The sequence below is a fragment of the Fukomys damarensis genome, unplaced genomic scaffold, assembly GCF_012274545.1.
Source record: "Fukomys damarensis isolate Sample0158 unplaced genomic scaffold, DMR_v1.0_HiC HiC_scaffold_11, whole genome shotgun sequence".
Taxonomy (NCBI): Eukaryota; Metazoa; Chordata; class Mammalia; order Rodentia; family Bathyergidae; genus Fukomys; species Fukomys damarensis.
The window spans coordinates 26,342,784-26,369,808 of NW_022900923.1; the positions used below are offsets into that span (position 1 = coordinate 26,342,784).

Genomic DNA, 27,025 nt, shown 5'->3' on the forward strand with positions numbered 1-27,025 from the left:
CTTATTTACCAACTGAGTTCCATTCCAGGACAACATTCCTAAGTCAGATTTGATCGTAAGTAAAATGGGGGTATGGTACAGTGTAACTGTGAATATAAACTATTTTTAATCTTACAGTGAGCACACAGCAGCACAACTGTGACAATGTCTGGCAGATACGTGAGCTCCTTCCACTATCTGTTCACATCTACAAATGTTCATTTGTAATTTGAAGTCTGTTCCTATCTGAAAGTTTGCAGCTTGAATGTTTGTAAATTGGGGATTTACTGTACCTCTTTGAGGCTCTACAATGTATTTTAGTGGACTATTTTGATTTGATCAATCTGTGAAATTTAGAGTATGTTAGCCCTCATGTCCTTCTTAGGACAACCATCAATCCTCCTTGGGTCTGCTGGTACTTCGTCCTGAGCAATGCTGCAGTCATACTACACGTGAGGGGATTCTCAGCCTCAGGTTTCTGAAGTTGAATCTTTAACTCGAGTATGACCACGAGGTTTAAGGGAAAGTTGCCCATACTTGTTATGTGGGCATAAAATAGCTTGCAGGTACCAGACTGGTGGGGCCTCCTCTACTACAAGCTACTGAGCCAATGATTCAGACGGTCTAAGCACATCCATGTAAGGGCAGAACAGTGATCTCACAGGGCTGTGAATTCCAAACTAGGTCACATGACTGACTTGCGATCGGGAGCAGGTGAGGATTTGGAGGCCTATTTTTCATGAGTTAATTGAGCCTTTGCTGGGCTTCTTCTGATGCCCATTTTCTGAGAAAGCAAATATTCCACCCAGGTCCACAGTTAAGTTTCCCTCTGAGGATGGGAGGAGCAGGGGCAGCTCAGCTACTGCAGCTGCTCCAAAGGACCTGGCTCTGACTTTAACAAAATTTGCCTTTGACAAACAGCTGGGAACTGAACAAACTTCTTGGGAAATTTCTATTTCATTGGAGGAAAGTAGAAAGTATTGTTTTGAGAAAGAAAAGAGAAGATTTTAAAAGAAGAGAAGAGAAAAGAAGAATCTAATCCAATTCCTAGAGCTAGGAGACAGGGAGCATTAACTAAATGCCAGCACTTAGCCAGCACTGCCTCATTAGCCCGGTCTACCCGCAGCAGACTCAGACACTCCTTCCCCTTTCCTGTGCCCAGCTGTCACTGTTCTTCCCATCCCACAACCTCACATCTCCACAGGGGCTCTCTGCTGACTCTCCTAGGTTCTGTCCCACTAGGGGCTGCAGAAGTACCTGCTTTGCCGGACTGAGCTTCAAGTAGGATGGAGGACTCTTGCATGACTGCCTCGGCCTCTTCTTCCGGGAACCCCAGCCAGGTCCCCCTCTCTTCACAAGGGACAGTGTCACTGTGCATCCAAGTGGTGCTCAGAGCCACACCTCTGCTCTGTCAAAAGGTCCCTGAACAGCAGGCAGATTTGAGCCCCAAAGAATCGCCTATAGTTTTATACCCTGAAGAGTAAGCATATTCAGAAAAGAGTGGCTAATCCACTTTTATGGAAATATTTATGGAGTGAAAAGCAGCCCATGAAAGCCTGAGCTATATCTCCTGCCAGCTGGGGAGGTGGGGGTTTGCTGACCCTTGGAAAGAACTCAGTGCTTTTCACATTTTGTAATAACTTTGGTTTGTTACTCACATCAATTCCCAGTCCAGCTGAGCCTGGTCAATGTCATCCATCAGCTTCACCAGTTTCTTCTTGAACTGATGTTCAAAACGCACATCATCCTCAATCACAAGAGTCTTCTCCAGCTCTCGGTCAATTACCTGCAAAGGTCATCAGTGGGAAGAGCCCTATGAAAATTTCATTAGGTAAATAAGTATTTGGAAGTCAAGAGTACAGTAACATAATTTGTAATAGTTCATAACTGCAATCTAAGCAAAGGCCCATTCTCTGGAATGGATAAACTGTGGTCTATCCCAGTAATGTGAACGTAAAGTCTACGAATAAGTGCAACATGGCAGGTGAGGCAAAGCTACTCTGTGCTGTCAGAAGTCAGGACAGTGATCACCCTGGGCATTGGTGATCAGGGAGAAGCACAGAGAGGCACACACCAAAGATGTTGATAACCTGTTTCTTGCTCTGGGCAATAATGAACATGGTGGTGTTACTCAGTTTGAGAGATTTCAGTGAGCCGTGTGTTGTGGACCTAGACACTTTTATATATCTATCACATTTCATTTAAATTTTAAAGAAAAAAGAAAGGTATAAGCTGGACCATTAAATGAAAGAAGGTGTTCACAGGTTCTTTGAAGGGGGACTTTATCATTTTGTGTGGGAACTGAACCTTCCTAGGAACCCTGCCCTCCAATTCCACCTCCATCGATACCTTGATCTGTAAGGCATGGGGTCCAGTTCTGCCTCTGCTTTCTCTTACCTGGACAAGTTACTTAAAACTTTCCTCTTGGATTAAGGAGATCCATTCCCCTATTGTACCTCACAAGCCTGCTGAGTGATTTTTTCCTATGAATGTCTTAGATAAGTGACAACATGATAGATACATAGAAGGCAGGCCTGAGGAATGAAAATGAGCTAACAAGACCATGGCTCCTAGCAGATAGGTGTTTTCCCCTGTCACCACTCTAAATGGCACTAAACTACCCCCCTTGTCCCTTTGTTGCTGGCCTTGGGCCCAGGGAAGACACAGGCAGGAGCAACTCTCAAGCATATTTCCAGAACAGCCATGGGCTTACTTTGTGTCTGGACCTAATTCGCCTACAAAACCCCAGCTTCCTTTCTCTTCATTACAAAACTGCGTGATTTTTTTTTCCCTTTGCATTATTTACCTCTTTCCAGACAGAATAGTGACTAAGAAAGCAGCCAATTTCACCTCTGGTTAAAGGCCTGGAGGAGTAGGGATCTCGATAACCTGGCAGCATTTCAATGTTCAAGGCCTTCAGCTGGCTTGTGTTGAGTGCCCTGCATGACAGAGAATGTGTCTGAAAAGTACCAAAGTCAAGGTTTTAGGGTGGCCTTCTCCCTCCCCCACAGAGAGGAAGAAGAGAGAAAATATAGAGGGAAAGATTTCCCAGTTTCCTATTCTTTTTTTTTTTTTTTTTCCGTACCGGGAATGGAATGCAGGACCTAGCAATTGTGAGGCAGGCACAGAGCCATTGAGCTAAATCCAAAGCCCTCCCACTGTGCTTTAGGAGCTTTTTGGGGTTAATGTGTCATGGCAGCATTATGAACTTTGTCATAAAGACACATAAAGATGTGTCTTTATTTTTGTATGTCCCTCACAGTGCCCAACATAGTTCTAAGCATCCTAAATTTCCTGAAAACTCTGAAAGAGTAGCTGCCTGATGAAAGAAAGTGGCTCATAAGAACATTCAATACTAGAAGAGATGCGGACAGGAAGGAAAGTGGAAGAGAGATTATGTGAATGTTGAGGGTTCCTTTGTATCTAAAATTAAAACAAGATAAAAAATAAAAACAACAGAGACACATTTCCAGAGTGGTAAAGACCTCTGGATATCCTACTTTCCATAAAAGCATGAAGACATAGGCAAGGCAAAATGGTCAAAATTAGCAATTAGCATTTCAGAAATTAATTAAAAGGTTGCAATAATCAAAGGAGTTTTTAGGAAAAATAGTTGAGTATCTGTAAGCACAGTGAGCTCTGTGGATTTTATATCTGTACTAATCCCTTTCTCCTCAGCCCTATAGAAGCCTTAAAAACCAGCAGCCTCACAGATATGGCAGTTGTGCCAATCAGCCACCTGGCAGTCACTGGGAATGAAGGGGTGCAGTAGGATTCTTCTTAACTGTTGTCAAAAAAGCAGCCCCTATTCAATCTCTCTGGCAGTCCCTAAAAAGTTCCATTCTTAGAACTTCTCTTTATTTGACTTGACTCAGGCCTTATTCTCTGTGAATGTGGAGTATTTGTCAAAAACCATCAGTAGCAAATGTTTAACATCACAGCTATTTGGGCAGTGTTGCCAGTTACAGCTAATAAGAGGGTGACCAAATAACTTAAGAAAAAACTGAGAATAGCATGTCTTGTCTGTAAGGAGTTTTGCAAAGCTCCCCCACATTCCTGAGAATCTACAAGACTCAGGCATATTCAGGGCTGTGCACTTCCCCACAAGGGACCTGAGGAGACTCCAATTTCACATCTAACCTTGAAGAGCTGGGGAAAAACATAGTGGAAAGAGGAAGGATCTGGTAGAGGACGTGGGGTGGGGGGAAGCAAAATGGATTAAACATTGCATTCAAAAGCAGAGGTTGGCACAATAAGCTTAAAAACATCCAAGAGATGCTGTCTTCAAGAAACAGAATTTAGAGTTAAAAACACAAATACACTGAAAGAAAAAGGATGGGCAAAGATAAGTTATGTAACCAGTACCCACAATAATGTAGGAAGAGCTATATTAATATTAGACAAAGTAAACCTCCAGAAAAAATTTATACTAGAAAGCAAGGTGATAAAATATATCAGGAATACATAGCAATTATAAGTATATATATGCACCTAACAGCAGAACCCCCAAAATACGAGCAAAAATTAGCAGAATTGAAGGGAGAAATAGACAGATCCAACAGTAACAGTGGAATACTTTAATATTTTATTTTCAGCCATGGATAGAACAACTAGGCAGGAGAATAGCAAGGAAACAGGAGACTTAAATAACACTATAAAGCAACTAGACCTAACACACATCTGTAGAACACTCCATTCAACAGTAGTCAAATACACATTCTTTCAAGTATTCTTGAAACATTCTTTAAGAAAGGCCATATGTTAGATTATAAATAAAGCCTCAGTCTACTTAAAAGGATTGAAATTAAACAAGGAATACTCGCAAACCACAATGGAATGAAACTGAAAAATCAATAATGAGAAAACTTTTGCAATTAAAAATGTTTGCAAAAGTAACACATTCCTAAATGACTAATGGATTAAAAAGGGAAATTAGAAAATATTTTGAAATGAATGAAAATGCAGCACACCAAAACATATGGGACGCATCTAATACAGTACTGAGAGGTATAATTACAGCTGTGAATGTCTGTATTAAAAAAAGATTACCTAAAATATACCATCTAATCAACTAAGAAAATAGAAAAAAGAAAGTAAACTAAATTCAAAGCATGTGGGAAAAAGGAAATAATAAAGACTATAGTGGAAACAAATACACTAAAGAATAGAAAAATAGAGAGCATCAACAAAAAAAAAAAAATCACCATTTTTTGTTGCTTGATAAGATGAATAAACCTGACTATCCTTTACCACTGATGAATGAAAAGAGAAAATAGACTCAAATTATTACAATCAGGAATGAGAGTAAGGACTTTTCTATTGACATTATGGAATTGAAAAGGATTGTACTGTGAACAACTGTTTGCAAAAATTACATAACCTAGATTAAATGGAAAAATAGATCAAAAGACACAAAACTATTGAAATTAACTCAAGAAAAAAATAGAAATTCTGAATACACCTATAACAAGTAGAGAGGTTGAATTAAGAATCAAAAAATTTCCCACAAAGAGAAGTCCTAAGCCAGATGGCTCCAGTGGAGAATCTGCTAAATATTTAAAAAACAATTAATACTAATTCTTAACAAACTCTTCTAAAAAGTGAATTGAAGGAGAATATAGCCCAACTGATTTTATGGAGCCAGTATTATTCTGATACAGAATCAATAGTGTTACAAGAAAACTATAGACCAATATCCCTTAATAACATAGATGCAAAAATCTTCAAGAAAATCCTAGCAAGCAGAATACAACTGCATATATAAGGGATTATATGGCATGACCAGATGAAATGCATTCCAGGACTGCATTGTTTGGCTCAACATGTGAAAATCTATCAAAGTAATATACCATATCACTAGATAAAAGCCACATGATCATCTCAATAGACACAGAAAAAATTTTGACAAAATTCAACATCCTTTTATGATAATAATATGTAACAAAATATGAATAAAAGAAAATTGCCTCAACTCAATAGGGCCATCTATGAAAAACCACAGCTAAAATCATACCCAGATGGCGAAAGCCTAAAATGCTTTCTCCCTAAGATCATGAATAAGATAAGAATATCTGCTCTCATGACTTCTATTTAACATTGTATTTGAGAAACTAGTCAGGGTACTAAAGCAAGAAAAAGAAATAAACTGTATTTGGATTGAAAAAGAGGAAACAATACTATCTCTAATTGCAAATGAGATAGTCTTACCTACAGAAAAATCTTCTTTTTTTTTTTTTTTTTTTTTTTTAACCAGGGATTGAACTCAGGACCTTGCACTTGTGAGGCAGGCAAGTGCAATCCCCGGCCCCAGAAACCTTATGAATGAACACATACACTATTAGAACTGATAAATGAGTTAATCAAGGTAACAGGATATACAATCAATATATACAAATAAATTACGTTTCTATGTATTTAGCAATGAACATTCTGAAAATAATTAAGGACACAATTCCATCACCATAGTATCAAAAAAAGGAATAGACGTAACAGAGTAAGTATAAGATTTATAAACTGAAAGTGACAAAACATAATTTTATTTATAAAGAAAACCTAAAAAAATAAAATAATGTCAGGAGTATGAATAGAAGACTTGGACCTCTGTCTCATATTATATAAAAAAATTAGCTGAACATGAATCGAAGACCTAAAAGTAAGAAATACAACTATAGCCCAAAGCAAGAATAAATATTCATGGCATTGGGTTTGATGATGGGTACACAAAGCACAAGCAACAAGAACAACAAATATAAATTGGACTTCATCAATATAAATTTTTTTGTTTTAATGGATATCACTACCAAAATCTGACAATTCACAAAACGGGAGGAAATATTGGCAAAGTATATATCTGGTAAAGGACTTGTACCTGAAATACTGACAGAACTACCACAATTCAACTAGTTTCTTTGGTCCAACTGGCCTATGAGTGGGACTGGGGCTATGGTTGGTATTTGAAATGGTGGATCCCAAACTCTACTAGAACAAAGAATAGGGTGTCACATATAGCAGGTAAAAACACAGAACACACTCAATCATATTTAAACTTCAGATAAATAATGAACCTTTGTTGTTCTTTTAAATATAACTAAGACCCATGCAACATTTGGAGCAAAATTTTACTATATTTTATGTGGGACTCCTACACAAGAATCATTTTGAGGCTTCCTAAATGCAGTTCCTGGGCCCAACCCTAAAGATCATGACTCAGCAGGTCTGAGACAACAAGCAGGAAGCTGCCCCCTTAAGCACCCCTGGGGATTCAGATGTGGGCGTCAGTTTGAGAAGCTAAGGCAAGATTCTCTAAGGGAGCCACAGGAACTTCCTCAGTGGCTGCTAGCTACAGTCCTAGTAGATAATCAAAGAACAATGCCACTCATATTCTAGACTAGCACATAATGCTTTATAGAAATGTGTGCCTTGAAATGGCTTAAGGTGCCAAACAAAAGGTCAAAGCAAAGCAAAACAAAACAAAACAAAAAAATAACAACAACAAAATCTCTCAAAGGAACTGAACTAGGTTCCTTGTGTGATTTTCATGCCATATTCCCTGGAAAGGTGGCCACCGGGATTGGCCTAGGCAGACTGCAGCAGGCATTTCACACAACAGGACATGGAGACTTTATGTACTTTTCTGTGTATTTTCTTCAGGTCTGATGACAATTCCACACACAATGTTTCTGCTACCCCACAGAACGTGGCAACCAACAGTTATTGCAAGAATGGCCAGGGGACCAGGGACAATCACATCCAGTGAGTGTTGGCTGTAATAACAACCAAGGACCACCAGATCAGATGGGGAGTGGTTCTCAGACCTGAGCCCCAGGGTAACACTAACTTCACTGCTACTTTGGACATCTACACAATGAGTCCATTGTCTAGTGACCAAGAGACCCATGCAGCACTCTACGTCTGTCGGAGAAGGCAACCCCCTCTCCGACACATCTGCAGGAGGACAGGCAGGTCAACTCACTTCCCATCCACTGCCTCTACAATCTTGACCTCGATCTCCTGCTCGTAAAGTGTGCGCAGCATCCGGTCGCGCCTGTCCTTTCTGCGTTTGAGGTTAATCATGAAGATCTAATGTGGGAAGCAAAAGGGGGAGAGAAAAACCCTCATAAATGACTTAAGTCTTATTTTAGGCCTTTTGAAAAGCATAGCAGTGTCAAGATCAAAGTTTTAGGAAGGATAAAGAATGCAAAGCGAGGGGAAGAATGCGGTGAAGATTTGTTTATATTTTATATTGGGTTTACAGAGGACAAATGATACTTATCCAAACTGAACTTCTTTCTAAATGCAACTGTTTGCAGGGACTTAAGCCTTTCTTTGTTCCCCTGATACTCACTGATAAACATGTTCTCCCTGCTCTTTAGAAAAAAAAGTTCAAAAGGTTACTCTTTAAGAGGCCAAAGGTGAACTAAACCTAAAATGTACAGCACTGAGGAGAGGAAGCTGTTTGATAAGTGGTTAAATTTATCAGCAGATCTGTGTTTTAAATCCTGTCTGTTATTTACTGTTTGCCTTCAGCAAGTTCCTAAACCTCAGTTTCCTCACCTGGAAAACTGGGATGACAGTTGTCCTACTTCATGAATATTACATATTAGTACCATTATAATTTACATCCACTAGATAAACTCAAAGTCATTCAAAGCATAACGAAAATCTAAAGCCTTAATTTATTGCTGTTATTAGCAAAGGCTCCAAGGTGCATTATCGGGATTTCAATTTTAGCAGCTTCTCTGCCAGAACTCTCTAGCTCCCTTAGAAACAAGGACAAGAAGTACAGAAAAGAAGCCCTATCCTTGGAGGTGGCTTTTTGTTAAAGAGGGTGGGAGAAATGGAAAGACATTATTTCAGTGTTGAGTGGTTCCATGAGAAATGCTACTAAAAAGACAACTCCAGATCCGTGAACTAAAAAGCACGTACGCGCAAGCTTTTCCTCACGAGGGCTGTGCCCACCTATCGCTCCTCTCTGTTGCCCGTACACCCCTGATGGCTGCCCTAAATACACCCAACGTGAGGTCAATACCAAGGGTCACAGCCATATTATCTTGGGGTTCTCAGAGTTAAGGAACCACAGAATATCTAAAGCCTCATGAATGCTTTACAAGTTAGCGTTTGATAAGGTCCTCTGGCTACAAGGAAGAAGCCAGAGCAGGCTGACTTCATCCCGACCGGCCACATGGATGACTGCAGGGGATTCAACAGTTCTGGACCCCATTCTCTCAAATCCCCACATAGATGGAAACTTCTGTATGCTTTTTGCAATGATGAGAGAGAGAGAGAGAGAGAGAGAGAGAGAGAGAGAGAGAGAGAGAGAGAGAGAGAGAGAGAAAGAGAGAGAGAGAGAGGAGCTATGGAGCTATGTTTTATAACCAGCCTGGAGATCAAAATATATTACATTAAGTTTTTGTTCAGGAGTCATTTTGAATGTAACTGCAAATAATTTGTATGCTTTCCTCGGATCAAAAGGTACATAACTAAAACAACCTGCATTACAATATATTCTCACTTCTCATTTATAAGTTTCTAGGCAAAAAAACCGACAGGGGAGGAAAATGTCCTCTTTGAAAATTATCCATCTCCAAATCCCCAAAGCGGATTAAGTGCATAATGATTTTATTACTTTCTTTACTTAGCTGGATAATTACTACTTAAAAACATAATTTCTGTGGTGACTCTATTTGCCTTATTAATTGGGACTTATAATTTAACGGGTTGTCCTCCTTTATGTTCCATTATGTTCCATTTTCTCCCTATTTAGAACATTCTGTCATGGACGTGCTCCACCCCTCAACTTTACAGACACAGAAAGGAAAAAGCATTTCCTTATGTGCAAGTATGGAGCCACCTGGGGTAATTCCGGGAGAACAGAAACACAAAATAAAAAATAAACAAAACGCATCAAAACAGGCTCCTCAAACCAGAGACCTCTAGCCTGGGAGGCCTTTGGAAAACAACAGCCCAGTGCCAGTCCCTGCCAGGACAAGGGTAATAAAAATAGTAGCCACAAAGAAAAGCACAGACGGTTCGCTTGAACTTAGTGATGGTAAACACGAAAAGAGCTCAGAGCCAAGTGCAGCCCAGACACCACTGACAAGGTCACAGTGCTGGAAGACTGGAAAGCCTCTGAAAATCTCTTGCCACTACCTCATGATGATTCCCAGAGACAATTACCCCAGCCTCAGGAAAGCAGAGTCCTGCAGGGTGTCATTTCCAAGAGGAGGTTTTTTCCAGTACTCCAGGAGTGACACAGTCCCTGTACCACGTCCTGCCAAAAACATCCCAGACAGAGAAGATCCTGGCTGTTATGTTTTATTTGCTTTGGTTTGGTCCTCTCAGTAATGTGATTTTAGCAGGAAAAATGAGCATGTGTAAAATTGCCTCTCAGCCTAAAGAGGTAAGAGTTATGGGCAGGGAAAACTACAAGACTGCACTAAGAGGCTGCAGTGTGCTGGGTGGGCTGAGCTTTTTTGTAGCCTGGGGTATTTTTGAAAACTCTGTACGACCAAGTCTCTGTTCTACGTACTATGCTTACATTCAACTCTTTTATTCTGCCCTCTGTGGAAACAGCATAATAGCTGTTAACGCTTTCATATTTGATAGTCATGAAATATTCATGGACTCCCTCTCTGAATCAATTTTATAGAAGAAATTCCAATTCACTATTCCAGCAGCTCTTTAGGAGCACACAAGAGTATGTTACATCGTGATAAGGCATTTTCCTTCCAATAAGCAATGGCAATGAATACAATGCACAATGTTTGGCCTGTAACATATCCAGAATCCACAGAACTCTGACTCAGTTTATAGATTCCTGATGCACTGTCCCAGTTCCTAGATCACCAAGTTTCTCCTGAATGCTGATCATTACCTGCATAATGGACCCACGATGGGGAGAGGCACCTCTTTATATTTCTGCTTGTTTGCTTGCTTGCTTCCTTCCTTCCTCCCTTCTTTCCTTCCTTCTGCTCTCTCTCTTCCCACCTCTTTACTTCCCTCTCTTCACCATCTCTCTCTTCCTCTCTCCCTTCCTCTTGTTGGGGACTGGCCCTAGGACCTTGCATGTGCTAGGCAAGCACTCTATCACTGAGCTATGCTGAGCTACACATACCTCCAGCCCTGCTTCATTCTTCATACATTTAAAACAGCAAATAAATATGGCCTTTCAGATAGGCTGTTATGTTCTTGACTGTAGAAAGGCAGAAGTTTAAACCAAGATTTTTTTTTTCCTTTTCTTTATCCTCTCAACTCTCCCCTCCAACCTTTCTGTTCCTCCAACAGAAAGAAAATACAGCAGGGAGGATTCCAAAAAGTTTCCACTCATCTGTGGCTGAGTAAACTCTGTATCTTCCAATAGCTAAAACATGTATCTGCTTTACCTTACCCTTGAACTTCAATAAAAATGTTGGTAAAATATGGCAAATTCACTTTTACTACTAAATAATTCTGACTCAACAATTAACCCCCCTTTACCATGACCCTCTGCTTTTAAGATAAGAAAACTAAGGCACAAAAGGTGAATAGTTTTCCCAAGACCTTGGTGTTTCCTCAACAGCCAAACTCACCTTGCTGGCTTGCAGACATGCTAAGGGTTGTACTCCAATACAAATTTACAGGCATCTCCACAGACACACACACACACACACACACACACACACACACACGCACGCACACTTTCCTACCTCATCAAATCCCATTTTATCTGGATACTTAGGGACCACTGACACAAACTGGGAGGGTTCCATTGGAGGACGGTCAACTGGAAGACAGAAGAAACACAGAGTGCTTGTTAGTGAAGGGTCAGAAAACAGAATTCCATCTACATGCCTGCTCTCTAGGGCTGAGACCTGATCTGGATATCCCAGGCAGAGACCACTGCTCAGCTGTCCTTCAGAAAACACGATGATCAGGACACTGATTTCAACAGCAATTGTTTATATGCAAATGGAAATATTTGCTCCATTCCCTTTAAGACTGAAGAGTATTGGGAGGCGGTTTAGAGAAATAGTTAAGAGAGAGAGAGAGAAAGCTCTGAAGTCAGATATTATGGGTCTAATCTTTGGCCTAGAAGGCCTAGGAGAGTCATGGTGACTATTCTAAGCCTGTTTCTTCACACGTAAAAGTGATACAATAAATGTTTCTTACTGTGTTATAAAATTAAAATGAGACCTGCATGCAGCACACTCACTACATTAATGTAGCAAATACTCTTTTATTACTATGGTGATAAAGCTCAGAAATAGGTTGGATTTTGGTAACTTGATTTTCATTAAAGGGATAATGCAAAGAAAATTTAAAAAGGAGAGACTATCACAGTGTTTTTTAAACTGTTGACGATGACCATTATTACTGTCACTAGTATGCATTTTCCTGTTTTGCAGGCACATGAGAGGGATACACTTTTCTTGCCCTTAAAGTTAGTCATGGTCATATGATTTTTTTGAGTGGGGAGTTAAATTTCTGCTACCCAGATCTTCAAACCCTTCGTCCTACCCTGTCCCAGTACCATCACAATGATCACAGTAGCATGTGTTGATACAAAGACGCAAAGCTGGAGCAGCCTGGAATGTTGCACTAACATGTGCAGAACAGCTGCCCTGGAAAGACAACAGGACTGCAGACCTTGAATAGCAATAAACAAGCCAGTGCAGCATTAAGCCAATGAGATTTTGCCACTGTTTGAAATCCCAGCATAACTTCTCCATCCTGACAGAGATACCCTGTGCTGTCTGCATGGTATGATCTGTTTAACTTACCCTGCACTGAGACACTAAAGAAAAACTATGACCAGTTTTGCTTATGATCAAATAATGTCAAACTCTAGAAGGTAGTAAACGAGACAGGTTTCCTAAGCCAAACACAGAAGTTGACCTCATTGCTTCAAACCTGACCTTTATGGTCACATTTCTTCTTGTACAAGCATGTGTATTCTTTCCAGTAGCAGCCTAGAATATTTTGTTTCTTTCTGCTCCAGTAATTCTTATTAGTCTCTTTAAAACTAAATGTGGAGGGTCTACTATGTGCCATGTAAGGTTTCTAAGAGAAAGACACTTAATTTACAACTCCTTTCTGTGTGAGAAGCTGTCTTGCTCGTCCTCCTTGACTTTAGAAATGGAAAGGTGTGACATTTTAAGTTACCCTTTCTAGGCTGCTGGTCTCTGTTTGGTATTCAGATGGCCTGTGTGGGTTTAATATTTCAGCCAGAGACTGAATTTAGTCATTTTGCTTCCACCAAACACAGGCAGTCACTGCATTCATAGGACTAATGTTCTCAAAAAGCCACAAATGGCTGGCTTTTAAAAGTCACTGCTGAACAAAAATAACAAAGCATTTTGCCTAGGTTTTGCAGTACTAAGGTTAGATAATAGGATAAGACATAGTAAGTCAGATCTTACTATGGAAAGAAAGTTGATGTATCTTTGTTGACATCAGACTTGAAAGTTGGGAGATCCCAGTTTTGTTGTGGTCATTTCTGACTCCATCACTCATAATTTAATACGGTCTGTCATTGAATATCTTTCTATAAATGGCTCCTCCTGTACTCATCCTTTAAGACAGTGGGCTTCACTGGCTTCTGACTAGTTTCAAAATTTAGGACTAATAATTAAAGCTACTGTTACACAGCTCTTATTATTCATGGAACTCTAGTGGACATATATAAGAATAACACTTAATCTTCATATGTATGATTAAATGTCTCTATTTTACAGACAAGGAAACAAAAGCTTAACCAACTTGCTCAAGGTCAAAGCTTGAGCTCTTGACCTGCACTGTTCCTGTCCCCCAAAGTTAGTCCTTGGTATCTATTGGAGTAGGGCAGCTGGGCAGGGTTTGCAGTAGTTCATTTAGACCAGTCCTGCCTGGAAAAATTCTTTCTAACCAACCCTTCTTTCTAGTTCCTCCAGAACTTCTCCCATGGCTGCCTACCTAGCTCATGTCCTTCCTAGTTCATAGCCTTGCCTACCAGGCCTGGGCTATTTTTGTATTTTTTAAACATTCCCTTGCTCCTGCTATTCTAATGAATCATGTAAACAGTTGTCAAAATAATCTTCTACAAGTACTAATCTGTTCTTGGCTGTACCTGTAACTTGTGTTTTATAATGTAGGTATTTCCACTGCCACCACGTAATTTTATTTTCACTTTATGTTGTTATGGTTGTTTGTATAGATAAACAAACTGAGACCAACGCAGAGGTGGACTTACCCAAGGTCAAACAGTGAGTGCTTAGCAGTGGTGGAACTCAGTTTTTCTACCTTTCTCACTTCAAATCCAATAATCTTAGTGATCTTCATAGATGTTGCCTCAGAACGTTGACTGGTACTGAGAACAGGCACCCAAGATTTCCATTACTTTATGCTGTGATTTACAAGAGCAGTCTCCTCATGCTCCATAATTCATTCACATCTATCATCTCTGCAAGGTTCAGCCTCCTGTCAATCTACTCCCACAGGAAGCACTCCCTCTCTGCACAGCTCCTTTGGAACTGATTTTTTAATAAGTTATTATTATAACTCATTTTCATACTCCCCAAACGTCTTCACTCTGGACCTGAAACTCCAGTCTACAATTCATAAATTCCCCGATCATTACCCTTGTAAATATTCTTAATTCCCTCCCACTGATCATCCCTGATAAGACCCTGATCCTTTTAAAACCTGATTATCCACTTACTTGTCCCGGAAAGACTACTTCACGAGGAGCTCCACACAACTGTACCGAAAGTCACTCCAAACTTATATTATAACCAAAGAAGCCAAACTGGTAACTGACACCAGCAAGTGATGCAACTGTACTCCTACAGTAAATCTGCTCTCCCAGTCTCTGAGAGATCTACAGTGTGTGTGACTCCTGAAATCTCAGTTCATGGCTGGACTGCACACTTACCAAGAAAACACTCAGCATCCAATGAGATCCACATTTTCATACCACCCGAACTGCATGCGCACCTACACATTGTGCTTCCCCAAATCCGCCTAGGTGAAGGCTCGCTGTTTCACCCTAGCATGACTTCTCTGTGTTGGTCTGGACTACAACGCCTCTTGTTTGCTCAGTGACAGCCTTACAATTCTCTTCTACATCATCAAGTTCAGCTTAGATCTTGGATCCTTCTCATTAGCATACAAACGTGTTGTAATGTTATTCAAAAATAAATAATACCAAGAAACAAAACCAAACTAAAATTAAAAAAAAAAACTCTCTTATTCTCACACACCCTGGTAGCCTCATCCCATTTTCCTACTCCCATGCCATCAGGATTCCACTTTCTCATTCCTACAGTGTCTTTTGTTTGCTCCATTCCAACGGGCTTGTGTCTCTATCATCACATAGAAGCGGATCTTATCAAGGTCATCACAGAGCTCTATCCTGACAGAACAAATGATCAATTCTATTCTCATTTTACTTGACTCAGTAACATTTGGCTTTTTCTTGAAAAACTTCTCACGTTTTCTTCTCAGCTTTCTGCTTTCTGGCTGTTGTCTCCCCCAGGATTCATCTCTCTCTCTCTCTCTCTTTCTCTCTCTCTCTGTTCCTTGGTTTCAAATATCCTTTCCATGTTGATGATTATCAAATGTCTGTCTCTAGATGGAACCTCTTCTTGAACCCCAGATACACATAATCATCTCCAGACTTCCCTATTCAGATATCTAATACATATTTGAAACTTATATGACCAAAACTTCCCTCCACAAATCTTTTTTTTTTTTCCTGGTACTGAGGGTGGGGATCAAATTCAGGTCCTTGTGCTTGCAAGGCAGGCACAGTGCCACCGAGCTAAATCCCCAGCCCCAAAAATCTTTTCCTATGGCACTTTTCCATCTCAGTAAGTGTTAGAGCAGGCAAAGTCCTGGAGTTATTCCTAAATTCTTTCTTTCCTTTCTGGACTACATCCAGGCTTCTGTAAATCCTACAGGCTCCACCACCAAAACTTCTAAAATCTGTTTCTCATCATCTCACTATTACAGCTCAAATGTCAACTACCTACATCTCTCACCATGAGAGATGTATTGACCTCCTATGCATTAGTATCCACACCAGAACTGAAGTGATCTTTCTATATGTGTACTACATAAGGTCAGTCCATGTGGATTTCCATTACTCTTCGAATAAAATCCAAATTCCTTATCATGGCCAGAATATTCTACACTGTTGGCCTTTTGTCCCTGGGACATCCTCAAGATTTTCCTACCTAATGGCCTTTCCATGTGCTCTTCTTCCTGCTTGGAGCACTCTTCCCCCAAATGTTCACATGACTGCTTCCTTGACTGATGTGGCAGGATCTCTCTGACAAAAAACAAATCTTTTGTGGCAAAGTTTCTGTCAATTTGTTCACTCCTACATATTCAGCATCTTAAGCAGTTATGGAAAATAGTATGTGATGAATAAATACTTGCAGCCTGATCCTCTCTACTAAAACCTCCAGTAGTTCCCTGGGATGGGCATTATGTTTTACCTGGGCATACAAGGACCACAACAACTAAATTATTCCAACTTCTCAAACTTTATTTCTACTGCATTAAGTCAGTTCTCTTCCATGGTGGGAATGCTTTGTTTGCTCAGTCTATTTCCTCTGCCTGTAGTATCCTCACCGTATCTCTCCTCTTGTTTAAACTCTATGGTTCTACCCAAGTTTACCTTAAGAACCATCAGGACGTGACACTCTCCTGCATCACACAGATCATAACAACCTCTCTCTATTCCAAATTCCTATTACCTTTATGTCTGCTCTTTTAACAAATCACTGTGCTGATGTTTTGTATCAGTCCTGTCTCCTCAATTAAACTGAAAACTAAGAACAGATGATAAAAATTTTGACTCTCTAGTAACCTTCAGAGAATGACTCACACATTACAGACAGGATTTCATGTTTGGACATTAAAAACGCATGTCCAATGCCTCAATTAATATAATCTAATAGCAGCCATTTTTGTTAGCAGCCATTTTTTTTACTGCCTTTGAGTTCTAGGAACTATGAGAAGAGTTTCTAATATCTAGTTTAGCAGAGGACACCTGACAGATATGATTTCATTACTAATATTTTATTTATCCTACATAGATCTTTAGCCTGTATTTACGCATTATAACTATCAAAGTTTGATTTTTTTAATGTTTTATTACTCCAATTATGTTCTATTTTTTAAAATCCAGAAGTGAAATTTAACAAAACTATAACTCAAGAAGATAAATATAAAAATTAAGTGAAATGCCATTAAGTCAAATGCTTAGCTCGTGCAGGGCCATCATATAATTTATAGGTTCTTCTCATATGAATTTTATCCGGCTAGAAGAGAAGCTGTACATATTTATGATTTATAATCATAAAAATCTTTATTGATAATGTTTGCATTTCTGTGCACTGTTCTATGTGCCCAGTCATGTGGGAAGAAACAAGAGAACACAAAGTTTCAGCCAGCTGCTCTGAATGCATCTACATGAGAGACAAGGCTACAAGGATAGAGGGATGATAAGGAGCAGCACTTTCACTAAGTGCTAAATAGAGTCACGACAATAGCAACGCTTCACTGTTTTAAGAACTATATTGTCTTCATTTGCTGCGCTCCACTCTGCAAAGTCAATGTTATTATCTTTATTCTGCAGATAAAGGAACTGAAGCTTTCAGAAACTGACTCTTCCTTCATAAATGACAAAGCTTGGGTTTAAGTAGATTATTATGGCTGCAGACTTAGTGTGCTTGACAATACAGTATCATTCATTCATACATTCACTTATCTGATCATGCATTCATATTTAGTACCAATCATATACCTCACACCGTTGTAGGTGCCTGGGATACAAGGCCGTGAGTTACCACCCTTATCCTCTAACGCAGTGACGGTGAACCCATTACAACTCTCAATGATAACAAACAGCTGGCTGCAGCACATGTGCTCTAAATCCACCACCACTGCTCTAGTGTCTGAAGATAGGGAAAGAGGTAAAAATAACACAGTGAAGAAATTCACCGCAATATTCCTAAGGTCTGATTTAAGAAATACTGTCACAGCAAACCCATCCTTATTCTATCATTCATCCTTTCATCCATTCAGTCATTCAAGAAATATAAACTCAGTCTACTAGATGATGGCAACTTGCTAGGTCTTGAGACTAACATGGTAAAAAAGGAACTTATAGTCTGGACTGGGGGGATGGGAAATAAGCTATTCATAGGCAATGTGAGGGTCTAAAAGATAAACTCATGGATTTTTTTGGGGGGGTAATCTTTTTTATTCCAGGTGCCTTATTCCATTTAAAATTCCCAAAACCATCCCAGACACTCAAGTCAGAAATTGGGAGTCTTGCTCTGTCACCCTGTTGCTCATTCACCTATAGCCAATTCTTGACTAAATTCTTTCACATCTATGTCCTGAGTTTCTCTCTTCCTCACTCTTTATTCCCACAGCCACGGCTTCAACTCCTATCTTCACAATTTTTGTCTCGTTTCCATATAATTACAAAAATGATCTTTCTCCTGTGTCCTAAGACCAGCAGCATTCTCTGTCCACCCGTGTCGCATTTGTCACTTCTCTTACCCTAAAGTAAACTTAACCTTTTTTTTTTTTTTTTTTTTTTTTGTACAAGGGATTGAACTCAGGTCCTTGCGCTTGCAAGGCAGGCCACCAAACCACTGAGATAAATCCCCAGCCCTAAAGTAACCTTTTAAGTATAAATTTCAACCTTAAATTTCTGGGCTCAGAATTCTTTAAAAGCTCCTCTCCATTTAGGAAAAATCTGAACACCTAAATCATCAGAGGTCCCGGCTGGGTTCCTGCCCTCTTTCCAGTCTTATTTCCTGCTGTGCCCTCCACTGACCCCATGCATACTTCTATGCTTTACTGATACAACATAGAAAATACTCCCTCCTATGGGCAGCCACTTCTAACATCCTGCCCTGAGCTAGATGAACCAGCATAGTCCTTTCTCCTCTGGCTATCACTATACATTATTCAATGAGTTTAGTGACTGATCGTTAAACATCCCAATTAAAACATCATGCTAGGGCCGGGGATTTAGCTCAGCGGTTCGGTGGCCTGCCTCGCAAGGGCAAGGACCCGAGTTCGATCCCTGGTACCAAAACAAAACAAAAAAATCATGCCATTTTCAGAGACAATAATACTATAATTTATCATGTATATCATATCATGTATATGACATATATATATATATATATATATATGTATATGATATATTCTGCCTCAAACCCCAGAAGTTTTCATGACCTCTATTTTATAACTAAGGAGGTTACTTACCCAAAGTCATATGATACGAAAGCGGCCTAGTTAGGATTTTAATTCATACCACCAAACACTATTATAGCACTTACTACACTGTATGAAAAGTATCTGTGTACTCAGCTCTCCACTAGGACAGGATGCTCCCTGAAGACAAAGAACCTTATGGTATTTGTATTGCACAGAGGAAATGTTTTAAAATGAATGAATGAATGAATAAATGATGAATGGACAGCTACATTTCAACCAAGGCAAACTAACAGTCATGAATTTCCAGGCCTGGAGGAGGAGACATGTGGCTGGCTTGAGCCATTGCCCTGCACCTGGGCCACTCACTCATTGCTTCTATCTGCACGTGGATGAGGTTCTCGATGTCCTCCTGCAGCGTCTGGTGGGGCTTCAGGGGGATGGGCAGGTAGCCATAGTGATGTCTGTTGCAGAGGTACATCTGAATGCCTGAGAATCCAAGAGTACAAAAGTCAACCAATAAGAACACACACTTCTTAGTGACAGCTAAGGGAAAGGAGAACAAAGAGATCTCAAAAATGTTCTTCTATTTTTAAAAGAAAAACTCAGCATTGGGGGATCATGAAAAATCTGGGCTATTCTTCAGCCCAGAGGAAATTGATTTTTCTCTATAGCGAAATGGCATACTCTTGGCCTAAAGCGAAAACTGAGGGCATGAAGGGATCAGAAGGGAGGCAATGAATTCCCATTCAAGAGAGCAGAGTGGAACACTGTAATCTACTTACAGGAAATAAGGAGAAAATGAGGAATGAAATCCATATTTGATATAAAAGCAAACCAGAAAATCCTGTAAGGACAGATTATTAAAGCTAAATCTAGGCATATGCAGACTAAAAAATAAAAAATTATGAAGGAAATTTAAAATCCTCCATGATTCTTCTACATTTTATTTCTTCCCTTTACAAACATGGATTTGGAGTCAACTCAAGACGTAAAAACTTCAAAAAATTTTATAAAGGGGCAAAAGAAAGCCTGCATTTCAAGTCCTCTTAAGAACCTTCAATTTGACTCTCTCAACAATGCATCACATCCCATAATAAGTAAGACATAACAAAACAGACTGCTAGAAATATGGGGATCACGATGGTCTCCTATAGATCCAGCAGTAGAAAGTCCTAATTAAGGCTGCTGAGTGAAGAGTCTGCCAGTGTCTGGCACATGTACCTAAGACTGTGATTTGTTAATTGACGCAATCATCAATGTTTCCTGAGAAAGAATTATGTGTGTTGTGACTTCTCTATTTTATGCAGCTGAAATTTCCACCAGTCAGACTACACTACCTGACCAGTTAGGTGAAGCTGTCTTGTAGAATTAACAGATGAACAAAAAAGAAAAGGGTTTTTTTCTTCCACCTTTACTGAATCTAGCTTCTGTCTGGGCTGGGCTATCACCAGGACTGTCACTTCTCTTGCTTTCTTCCAATGAACTTATTAGCTCTGCTCTTTGCCAACATGAATGCTTATGGTGAACTTCAAACTCTAATGCATTTTCTTGAAAAACAGTGATAAATTCGTGAAGTAGAAGAAAAAGATTTAATATTTAGGATGGCTCTCTATCATAATTAGGTAAACTATTTTTAACTTCCCAAGCTTTCATAAAAGGGAATATGATATCCAGCCCAGCTAACCATCAAGTAACAGGAAACAGGAAAGGCATTTTCAGATATGTAAGATTATAAAATATTTACTTTCCATGACTGGATGATGTGGAAGGAGGATGAAGAGGAAAAGAAGGAAGAGGAGAAAGAGGAAGATAAAGAGAAGGATAAGGAAGAAGAAGGGAATTATAAATGTGTGAAAAAAAGTTTAGGACACAAGCAGAAGTCAATGCATGAGAGAAGAGAAATGAGACCCACGTTGATGGCTTTGACATTTCTTAGATTACAGGGTATCAGAAGACTTCCAAAGGGACATCTTCAAGACATGCAATAGGGTGCATCTGATGGATATGAGGATTTGGAGAGGAGTTCAAGAAAATTAATGATTACTTTGTTACTGTATTTGTAATAATAAAACTAAGCAAAAAGGGGAGTATAGTTATTTAGATAAGGGAAAACTAGTTAGAGTCTATAAGTGGCTGAGCTTGGAGTTAGGTTTATGTGATTATAACAACAAAAACACTATCCTAAATTATACTTAGAGGACAAGGTGAGGAGAAGAATTGTTTGCATGGGGTGGGAACAAAGGGCAGAGGGACAGCTAACTCTTCCTTTACTGAAGTGGAAAATCAACAGAAAAATGCCTAAAGTAAGCCAAAAACTAAGGAAGTAGCAACACAAGTGTGTTATTTAGAAAGCTATATAAATACTATATTAATACAGTCATCTAAAGAGGTAAAAGTGGTTATCTTGTGAAATGCTTTTGGAGTGATGTATAGGAAACTGTTCATCTTTTTTTTTTTCTTTAGCTGTTGCCAATGTGTTTTTATAATTAAATTTATTGGTACATTTTAGGTCTAAATAATGATCACATTCATCAGAGGGAATTTGTATCTGTACATCATATATCTTGATTCTTTTTTCCCCCATTCCTCATTCATCTTTAAATAGGCCCTTGGTAACTATTTGAACTCTTCAACTCATGGGTAATTTGATAAAAATAAAAAATTAAAAAGGAAATGGGTTGATAATTAGATAAAGTTTATGAAGAATCTGGTATACTCTGTGAAAGCTGCTTCTGTGAAAAGCAATTTTTCTCTGAAAAAGAGAATTGAATGACATAATTGACTTTGCCTTTGTTTTTAGATATCATTCTTACCTACTCATGTTAGCACCTTAATACCACAGATTAATATAATGATTTCTAACTATGATGATAAAAAATAATAAGTGTGGTTTGTCCAAGGCCTCACAGTAAGTCATTAAAGCCAAATCTTTGTCTCCGATGGCCAGTGCCAAGGGTTTTTACCCTTTCAGGATTCAGAAGCTTAACCTTGGGGCCATTAATCACTAGGAATTGTCCAAAGAGGAGATTCTTCTGATCATTACCAGTGAGGCCGTGGATGCAGAACTGCCTGCCATCTCCACATCGCTTTTGATTCCTGCCTCCTTTGAATCACAGCAGACATTTGAAAGACAATCGGATGGAGAGCATTCCTGTGGTGAAGACTCTGAGCCCTAATCACCAGCCACATGGGAGGTAACCTGGCCACCAGCTTCACTACAGCCACAGAGATTTGCTTATGACCTTGTGCTCTCTTCTTGGGTCAGATGGGCTACGAAGTCTAACACATCAAAAACTTGGATTGTCTCTCATTCATCACTTGTATGTTGTAATAGCAATAATCATTTTTTCCCAATTTTTATCTTTTAGTACTGCCCATATTTTTAGTACATAACTGATTACATTCCTAATGGGGAAGTTGGTACATGCACATAACACACCTTATTCCTTTTCTTCTCCTTCTCTCTCCATCACTTTCCCCTCCTTCCATCTCTTGGTTCCTTTACCTTTTGAAAAAGAGCTATCTCCCTATTTCCTATTATCTATCTTTCACTTTGCTCTTAATTTATATTGGAAGCTTCTCATATAAGAAAAACCATGCAACATTTAAGCTTGTGTGTCTGATTTATTTTACTTAACATTACAGTATCAAGGTACATCCATTTTCCTACAAATGACTCAAGTTTACCTTCTTTCTGGGTGAATGGTACTCTACTGTAAATAAATGCCACATCTAATCTATTCATTCATTGATGGACATATGGACCACTTTCAAGGTGTAGCAATATTGAACTTCTACAAACATGGGTATGCATGTATCACGGTGATAAGATATCTTTAAATCTTTCAGGAAGGTACCCAAAAGGAGAATAGCTGAGTCAAGTGGTTTTTCTAATTTTAGGTTTTTGAGGAATCTCCACACTAGTTTCCCTTGTGGTTGTACTAGTTTACACTCCCACCAACAATGTAGAAGGGTATCTTTTTCCCAGCAGCCTTGCCAGCATGTGTTATTATTTGATTTCTTGATGACAGCCATCTTTCTGGAGTAAGATGGAATCTTGATGTTGTTTTAATTTGCATTAACCTAATGGCCAGAAATGTTGAACATTTTTCACATATTTATTAGCCATTTGTACTTCTTCTTCTGAGAAATGTCTATTCATCTCAGCTGCCCATTTTTTGATTGAATCTTTTACTTTTGGCGGGCCTAGTATTTGAATTTTTAAAATATATTTAGATATTAGTCCACTGTCCAAGGAATAGATGGCAAAAAAAAACTTTTCCCCACTTTGTATATTCACTCTGTCGGTTGTTTTCTTTGTTGTTCAGAAGCTTTGTAATTTGATATGGTCTCATTTGTTGATTCTTGATGCTATTTCTGGTGTAATTAGGGTTCTGTTTAGAAAGCTCTTCCCTATGCTTCCATCTTCAAAAGTTTTATCTATTTTATCTTTCAGCAGATTGTTTCAATTTTAACATATATCTTTGGTACATTTTTTAAAAATTTAGTACACGGTGAGAGGATATCTTCTGTATATGGATAGTCAGTTTTCCCAGCACCATTTGTTAAAGAGGCTACCTTTCCTCCAGCATGTTTTTGGTCATGATTTGGTTCTTTTGTCAAAGATCAGACAGCTGGATGTGCTTGGGGCTGTTTCTGCATCCTCCATTCTGCTCCACTGATCCACACCTGTTTTGTGGTAAAGTAAAATCTGAGTGGAAGAAGTTGGACCAAAGTCTGGGGCTAAGATAGTCCCAGGCAGGTCCTTGGCTTCCTTCTGCATGTTTATACCGTGATGCGCTAATAGGTGATACACAGCTCGGGAATTTCAGAAAAGTGAGAATCAAAGAACACTAGTCACCTGTCATCCTCTTTCAAAAGCAAGGGAAGTGCTTTGCTTTGGACCCAAGGAAGGAAGAACCTCAAGACACATCGTGGGTGCCTCATTCTTGTTAGTCTTGAAAATACTTCGAGATCAGTGAAACACTACCTCAGAAATAGCTTTAATTTCCCCCAAATGACAGTGACTTGCAACCTGTCCAGTCTGTGACACCAATGTGGCCCTTGATAGTCACTATTATCGCTAATAGCTATTTTTTTCACTGTTCTAAACTCTACAACCAGAAGAGAAGCTAATACAATCCTAGGTTGAGAGACAGAGCTGGCTGGGTTGGTCTCTCCTCCTTTTCCACCTGTCCTCTCCCCAGATCGGGGCCTGGACCTCCATACCTGCTTTGGCCTGGGCCAAAGCTCTGGGCCTCCACACCTGCTTTTAATGTCCTGGAAAGACCTTTGGAAGGTGAGAGCATAAAGTCCTGGTGAACAGGCCAAGCAAATGACAGAGGTGAAACATTCCTATCCGGTCTATGCCACTTTTCCAGCTCAAATATCCGGGTATTGGTTTTCCAAAATATATCATCATAATTTAGGGCACCGGTCACAGTAATACTGTGTGCAGTGGCCATAAAAGAGGTCTCTGTTAGGCAGCGGCCATCGTTGTAACTGTTAATAGATCACTCACTTGGACCATCCTTGTTTTAAACTGAAGCAAAAGGACTGGCACAACTTGAAGGGACAGAAAGGCCTTGATTCTGCTTCCCATCCTGGAGAAGTCAGAGCAAATCATGAAATAAGCCTTTCCATTAACATCGACACAAGAACCTTCATGGAAACACCAGTCCACCTGAGGATTGCTTTGTCCCTCAAAAATGTATGCCTAAAAAATGCCTATACCTGGCAAATCGCTGTAAATTGTTCTGGCAACCAAGAGGAAAAAAAAAATCAGCTTTACACATTTCTACCAAATACTTATTTTTCTAACAAATACAACACTGACAAATGGGGCACCTAGGTAGGGTCTAATGTATGAGTTGCAGATTGAATTTGCATTAACATCGGCCAACAATATCCCAGTGCTTGGGGTCTTCACAAAAATCTGTCTTGCCCTGATTTACACGGCCGCAGTGAGTTTATTTTATCATCATTTTGGCTTCAAAACCAATTTTTGCTAGTGGTTAAGGGGTACAATTCTGGCACATAGATAATGGTCCTTGACCTCTGTTGGGAAGGTTTTAATTAGTCTAATAAAGTTGTACTTTAGTAATGCCATCTATCTTTCTGTTAAACTGTTTTTGTGAGTTTGTATCCTCCCTGACTTCATGTGAAGGTTAAAAAACAAAAAACAAAAACTTTCCCTTTCTCTTGCTTGTCTTTCTCAAGAAATATATAGATTCCACTGGAAATATTTTTTCAGTGATTCACAAAGACTCAAGTCCAGCTTCCTTTCCTTTCATGGGGATGGAGGCAGGAATTTCTACCTGCCTTTGATACCTGTCCTGTCTTTTCCTCTGGAGTGAGAGAACTGGGTCCCATGACCTCATAGAATAAAGATGACATTCTGAGCCTCCCTCCCAGTGAGTGTTGTCCTCTTCCCAAGTTCTGGCTGAGGGAATGAGTATAGAAGTGCTGGGTTCAGTCTCCGGATCATAAACCCTTGTAGGGATGGAGCAAGTCCTCCCTCCGTTCCTGCCTTGATGGTCGTAAGGCAACCTAAATCTGACCATTAAGAATCTGACCATTGAGGGTAGAATGACAAGGAAGGAGTCTGGTTCTCCAAAAACTTAGTGGAACAAAGCCATGACAGCAGCTCAGATTTGTAAAAGAAGAAAGAAACTTTCACTTTTAAAATCTGAGGACTTTGCTAGTGTTGTTCTGGGTCTCTATCACCATTTTCTAATGAATAAAGGGACTCCTATAGTCAACAATAGCAATGCATTTAGTACCATAGAGAACAATCAAATTCCTACAACTCCCAGAGTCATCCCTGCTGCCTCCGCCTCAACTCAGTCCCCCAAAAGAAAATGGATTCTGAGGGCAGGGCAGTCTTGGCTCTTGGTCATCAGTGGTCACAGGGAAAAGCACACTGAGGGTTCCTGTATGGTTACTATAGACAATTCAGGCCTCTGACTCTACCTGAAAAGGAAGTAGCTTTTTGCTGGATGGGAAATGATTAACTGATTGTGGTCCTGGGATTGAACCCAGGGCCTTTTCACTGAGCCACATTAACCCCTCCCCCTTATTTTTTAAAAATTTGAGACAAGGTCTTGCTGCCCAGGTTAGGCTCGAACTTGCAATCCTCTTGCTTCAGCCTCCCAGAGTTCTGGGATTACAGGCATGTCCCACTGCACCCTGTTGGGATTTTTTTTTTTAATAAGAAGCACAAAACAAGGGAGCTAATCATTTTGAGTGTTTCCATGGCGGCAGTACAGCCAAACACAAACAATACCTGCTTGCCTGCTGGAGAAGGCAAAGACGATGATGTCATCAAAAGTCCAGGTGTAGTCCTGGTGTGGCGGGTAGAAGGTCAGCTTGTCAGAGGCCTCCTTCCTGAGGTCAATCAGGAAGGTGGAGTGGACCATGGGGACAGGAAAGCAGCCCATCCTCTTCCATTCTCTAATCTGAAGGTAGTCTGGGGTCCGTTTGTAGAAGCCCTGGAAAAGAGCAAATAGGTGGGCTGTGTTCTCTGATCCGTTGACTTCATCCTTCTCAGTCACCAGCTGGACTGATTCCTCCAATTCATCATCAGTTAGGAGAAGTCTCCAGAGTCACACTTACTCCTCTGATCTTGGCCTAAGCATTTCTAAATGAGCTTAAGAAATGCAATCTCCATATAAAACAATACCTAAAGGGTCTTTGTATCGGAAATAACTTTGATGCCAGCATATCTCCTGGTTTAATAATTTCACAAAGGTGTATTATGTTGCCTTAGGATTATATGTGAAGTATGAGTATTAGGAGGTGGTAGAGCAGATCTGTGGAGAGCACAGTTCTAGAGTCAGACTGGCTG

General features: G+C 39.7%; 1 protein-coding gene across 1 annotated transcript in view; it reads right to left on the bottom strand.

The window, feature by feature from the left end:
* Colgalt2 (collagen beta(1-O)galactosyltransferase 2) overlaps nt 1–27,025 on the bottom strand; it is a 57,110-nt gene that overhangs the window by 10,321 nt on the left and 19,764 nt on the right. Inside the window, exons 5-10 of the mRNA XM_010640567.3 lie at nt 26,465–26,669; nt 19,546–19,665; nt 11,664–11,740; nt 7,952–8,058; nt 2,786–2,918; nt 1,638–1,765 (exon numbers count right to left, since the gene is read on the bottom strand). Coding sequence (XP_010638869.2) covers nt 1,638–1,765; nt 2,786–2,918; nt 7,952–8,058; nt 11,664–11,740; nt 19,546–19,665; nt 26,465–26,669 — 770 coding nt within the window. The remainder of the gene's footprint in view (nt 1–1,637; nt 1,766–2,785; nt 2,919–7,951; nt 8,059–11,663; nt 11,741–19,545; nt 19,666–26,464; nt 26,670–27,025) is intronic.